The sequence below is a fragment of the Sinocyclocheilus rhinocerous genome, unplaced genomic scaffold (assembly GCF_001515625.1).
Source record: "Sinocyclocheilus rhinocerous isolate Xijiao unplaced genomic scaffold, SAMN03320098_v1.1 scaffold852, whole genome shotgun sequence".
Lineage (NCBI taxonomy): Eukaryota > Metazoa > Chordata > Actinopteri > Cypriniformes > Cyprinidae > Sinocyclocheilus > Sinocyclocheilus rhinocerous.
This window is the reverse complement of record NW_015626422.1, coordinates 615500-620869: the sequence shown is the minus strand read 5'-3', so window position 1 is coordinate 620869 and position 5370 is coordinate 615500. Positions and strand designations below refer to the sequence as shown.

The window sequence follows — 5370 nt, the reverse complement described above, 5'->3', positions numbered from 1 at the left end:
GTGTGTGTACTGCTCTTTCACATTCATCTGTACACAAGGTTTACCTCTCACTTATAAATATTCTTTAATAAATATTCAAAGAATTCTTTCAGAAAACATCCGTTTAAAAGTTTATGTTTGGGGTCGGTAAGATGTTTTTATGAAAGAAGTCTCTTCTGCTCACCAAGGCTGCATTAATTTGATAAAAAATACAGTAAAAACAGTGAAATATTATTATAATTTCAAACAGATTACTCCAGTCTTCAGTGTCACATGATCTTCAGAAATCATTCTAGTATGCTGATAAACATTTCTGATTATTATCAATGTTGAAAACAGTCGTGCTGCACAATATTTTTGTGGAAACGGTGATACATTGTATTTTTCAGGATTCACAGATGAATAGAAAGTTCAAAAGAACAGTATTTATTTGAAATACAAATCTTGTGTAACATTATAAATGTTTTCTATCCTTGATGAATAAAAGTATTAACTTATTAAAAAAAAAAAGCCTTACTGACCCCAAACTTTTGAACTATAGTGTAATTCTCATCACAGATTGGTGTGACGTGTATGTGTATGTGTGTGTGTGTGTGTGTGTGTGTGTGTGTGTGTGTGAGCAGGGCTATGAAAGAACAGGATCTGGATGCTCCGTCCATAGAGAAACGCTTCGCCTACACATTTCTGCAGCAGCTGATCACGTATGTGGATGAAGCTCACGCACACATGCTGGAGTACGGTGAGACGCTCTTTTTAATGCCTGTATCGATCTCAGAATCACTGATCATCATCATCACATCAGCTTCTCGTCTTTATCTCAGATGCTGGAATTCGACCGAAAGGAGAGAAAATCCCCCACGAGCAGCAGGTCAAATTCTTCGGGAAGGTCTGATTCATCTGACGGATTCACGTCATGTCAGTCAGTTGTTAAATTCATACACTGATAGAATTATTATTTCGCTCATTTCCAGGTTGTGCTGCCGCTGGTGGACCAGTACTTCAAAAACCATCGGCTCTACTTCCTGTCCACCGCCGTTCGACCAATCAGCAGCGGCGGCCACGCCTCCAATAAAGAGAAGGAGATGGTGACCAGGTGATGTGTGTGTGTGTCTGCTGGAACTTAAAGAATCTGCCTTCAGTACGACTAAACACGTGCAGCGTCAGTCTGCAAAAATAAAAACGTGCTTTAATTTGTTCCTCAGTTTGTAAAAACAAAATACAGGTTTGCAGGAGCTGAAGTGTGTTTTAAGCAGAATACTTCAGATTCTCTCGTGCAGGTTTTCTTCTGCGCTGTGATTTATCCTCCCTGTGATATAGTCTTCCTCTGTATCCTGATGTTTTTTCTCTCCTGTGACTCTCAGCCTGTTCTGTAAACTGGCCGTTCTGGTGCGGCACCGGATCTCACTGTTTGGTAAGGTGCTGTCTGTCACGTTTGAAGAGTGTTTAGGGTGGTTTTCTGAGTCTGGAGGTGTTTTTGAGACTGACATCAGTTTCTTGCTCTCAAAGCTGTTTATCTGAGCTCAAACAGCATTAGAGTTGATTAAATAAGTTTAAAATCTCTGTCCAAGAAGATCTGATGGAGCTCAAGGCTGCGATGTGTTTGATTATTTGTGACCCTGGAGCACAAAACCAGTCTTAAGTGTCAATTTTGTGAAATTGAGATTTATGCATCATCTGAAGCTGAATAAATAATCTTTCCATTGATGTATGGTTTGTTAGGAGAGGACAATATTTGGCTGAGATACAACTATTTGAAAATCTGGAATCTGAGTTTACAAAATATCTTCATGGAACATGATCTTTGTTTAATATCCTAATGATTTTTCGCATAAAAGAAAAATGTATAATTTTGACCCATACAATGTATTGTTGGCTATTGCTACAAATATACCCCAGCGACTTAACACTGCTTTTGTGATGCAGGGACACATTTCAGTGTGCCGTCGTGTGATAAGACGCGTCTCTGTGGATTTAAGCTGTTTGGAAACTAGCTTAAAGTTAGATGCTGTTAGTGAGACTAGAGAGTGTGGAAACCACTGAAGCCTGATGGGTTGGATGGTCCGTGTGTCTGAGATCAGTAATGCGTGTCGTCGTGTTTCTCAGGGAATGATGCCACGTCCATCGTGAACTGCCTGCACATCCTGGGACAGACGCTGGACGCCAGGTTAGTCACACACACCCCTATGTTAGATTAACACTTACTAGAGTACACAAATATATGAAGGACACACATGTTGATTGAGATGTTTATGATGAAACTGATCTCAGTTGATCTCTCTGGCATCGCTCTTGTTTTTGTCTTGCATTTCGCGTCCAGGACCGTGATGAAAACCGGCCAGGACTCTGTCAAAGCAGCTCTGAGGGCGTTTTTTGACAACGCAGCAGAAGATCTGGAGAAGACGATGGAGAACCTGCGGCAGGGTCAGTTCACACACGCGCACACGCAGCCCAAAGGAGTCACACAGATCATAAACTACACGACCATCGCTCTGCTGCCTGTCCTCTCATCGCTGTTCGAACACATCGGACAGAACCTGTTCGGAGAGGATCTCATACGTGAGTCGCCTTCCTTCTGAATATATCTGCATCGTATCAGACTCCTGCTCTCTAGATATTAATATCAGCCGTTATATATGATCTCGTATCACTAGTGAACAGCAGCGTGTCTCAGATCTCATGTTCTCTGTGTCGTTGCAGTGGATGATGTCCAGGTTTCCTGCTATCGGATTCTGAACAGTTTGTACTCACTTGGAACCAGTAAAAGTATTTATGTTGAGAGGTAATAAACCGTCTGTTTGATTTGCATTTATTCATTTAGCAGACTTTAATCCAAAGCAGTTTACAAGTGAGGAATACAACAGAGTGATTCATCTTAAGTGAATTCATCCTAAATTAAGTGATGCATTATATACAAATTGATTCATCCTGAACAGAGTGATTTATTCTTATTAAAGCAAAGTGATTCAAAACAGACTGAAGCAGACTTCAGTTGTTTATATTTTGTAAATGTCCTACAGTAAATATATCAAAACTTAATTTTTGATTAGTAATATGCATTGCTAAGAACTTCATTTGGACAACTTTAAAGATGATTTTCTCAATATTTAGATTTTTTTGCACCCTTAGATTCCAGATTTACAAATAGTTGTATCTCAGCCAAATATTGTCCTATCCTAACAAACCACACATCAATGGAAAGATTATTTATTCAGCTTTCAGATGATGCATTTCCCAAAATTGACCCTTATAACTGTTTTTGTGCTCCAGGGTCATGTGCTGAAGAGCACTGTGTGTATGTGAGCGGTCGTAGTTGATTGTTGTGTGTTGTGTTCAGGCAGCGTCCGGCTCTCGGCGAGTGTCTGGCTGCGTTTTCGGGTGCGTTTCCTGTGGCCTTCCTGGAGCCCAGTCTGAACAGACACAACACTTTCTCCATATACAACTGCAAAAGCTCCCGAGAACGAGCAGGTACGTCACACATCGGAAAAAATCACTTTTCTCTGTATTTCAGCTATGAAGCAGCTCTTCTTAAAACAATAGTGTCATTATTCAGATCAATTCAGGTGATTGGTTGAAATAACTTGGGATGGAAATTTGAAAATGATTTCTTATGTTTGTGATTAGGCCTGTCGCAATAATCAATATATCGACTTATCGCGCAATATATGTACGTGACCTCAATAATTTTTGGTGACGCAATATATCGCCCATTATATTTACTTAAAAATTAATGTCACCATGTTTTCTGCATTCATCTCACGCCTGTGTCTTCTGCAGCTTCTCGTACATAACATGGTGTAGTCATGAGGTGCTAGTTCACATTTAAAAAATGCTTCTACAAACAAAGTTTCATCTGCAGATATGGTCTTGTTTAGGGATCTGTGCCTTTGTGCATACAGACATCTGACTGCTGAGTAGTGATTGTGTTTTTCAGCAATAGTGTGCACCCTTCATTTACAGAGAAAATAAGGTCAGGGAAAAATCTGTAGATGGAAAAATCTCCATACAAGTTCTTTGTGCATTTTTCTTTTTTTGTACTTGCACTTTTTGATAGAAAATGTTTATTTACTATTTATTCAAGTTTTTTTACGGTATCTAATATTTTGATACTTAATTTACATGATCTAAATATTCTTAAAAATTAAAAGTTTGTTGTCATTTGGAAGTGTGTAGGCCTTCTTGCATTATCATGCTGTTACATTATGATTATATATTCAGTGGCATAAAATGGTCTTTAAAATTACAATAATATTGCTTATCGCAATTATTTCTGGGGCAATATATCGCACAACAAAAAGTTGTTATCGTGACAGGCCTATTTGTGATGAAATATGTGAGGTTATTGGTGAAAGAATCTTATATTTACGTATATTTTTGTTGTGGTTTACTATAGGGCTGGGTTTTGACACAAATTTTACGATTCGATTCGATTCTCATTCACAAGCTTGCGATTCGATTCAATATAGATTATTTTGGATATATATCAGGTACAGTACATGCCAAATTTTCTCAAGGAAAAAAAATCTCAACTAATGCTGTAAAATATACATGAGAGTCAGTTGGTACAACATTACTATAATATTGAAGGTTAAAATTGACTGATTTGTGCTGTACAACTGCTTAAATTGCACTTAATTAAGTTTTTTTAATAATTAAGTTACAATTACTTCAGTTAGTTTTTTTAAATATACACATTTAAATAGTGGCTGTCATAAAAACTTGGACGGATGTATTCAAACATAAATAAAACATTAAAGAACGGTAAAAAAAAATTATAATGAATGGTGCATATATTTAGCAAAATGCCCCTCTCTACAGTTTATTTTTTTTAGCTGACTAATGAGTTTATGGTGACCGAATATGTTTTTCTGAGGTAAATGTGACGTTCCGTGACATTGTTTACAAGCCGTTATATTGACGTCTTTGCGCGGCTGAAACACTTAATGAGCGATTACAGGAAACATGAAAGTTGTACTCATTCTTTTAACTTACATTCGGATGTTTAGTCATGTTCACGTGCGCCTCGCGCTGCTGCGGCTGTTGATCGAGGCGCTACAGCGATCTGTCACTCCACATTAAACAGCACCAAAACAGCATTTATTGTTTGAATATTGTAATAAAATGGAAAGAATTTGAAATAGGAGAGTTTGTTTCATATCAGAAGTAACAAAGCACAAAGCTTATTGCGAATTTTGGATAAGAGGTGCACTTCAGTGTTCCTTTCATTAACTGAAAACATGCTAGACTAATCGATTCTTGGGATTTAAGAATCAATATAGTTTCGTAAAAATTAGAATCGATTAATATCGAGATATCGATATTTTTTACCCAGCCCTAGTTATTAATGCAGTCTAACGCAGTTATTAGAGAGAGAGAGCGAAAGAGAGAGAGAGA

The 5370-nt window shown here is 37.8% G+C and overlaps 1 protein-coding gene across 1 annotated transcript in view; it reads left to right on the top strand.

Annotated features, from left to right (window-relative positions):
* ryr2a (ryanodine receptor 2a (cardiac)) overlaps positions 1-5370 on the top strand; it is a 114337-nt gene that overhangs the window by 73781 nt on the left and 35186 nt on the right. Inside the window, exons 58-65 of the mRNA XM_016521655.1 lie at positions 603-718; positions 801-865; positions 951-1072; positions 1341-1390; positions 2083-2143; positions 2297-2535; positions 2677-2758; positions 3314-3444. Of these exons, the coding sequence (XP_016377141.1) occupies positions 603-718; positions 801-865; positions 951-1072; positions 1341-1390; positions 2083-2143; positions 2297-2535; positions 2677-2758; positions 3314-3444 (866 nt within the window). The remainder of the gene's footprint in view (positions 1-602; positions 719-800; positions 866-950; positions 1073-1340; positions 1391-2082; positions 2144-2296; positions 2536-2676; positions 2759-3313; positions 3445-5370) is intronic.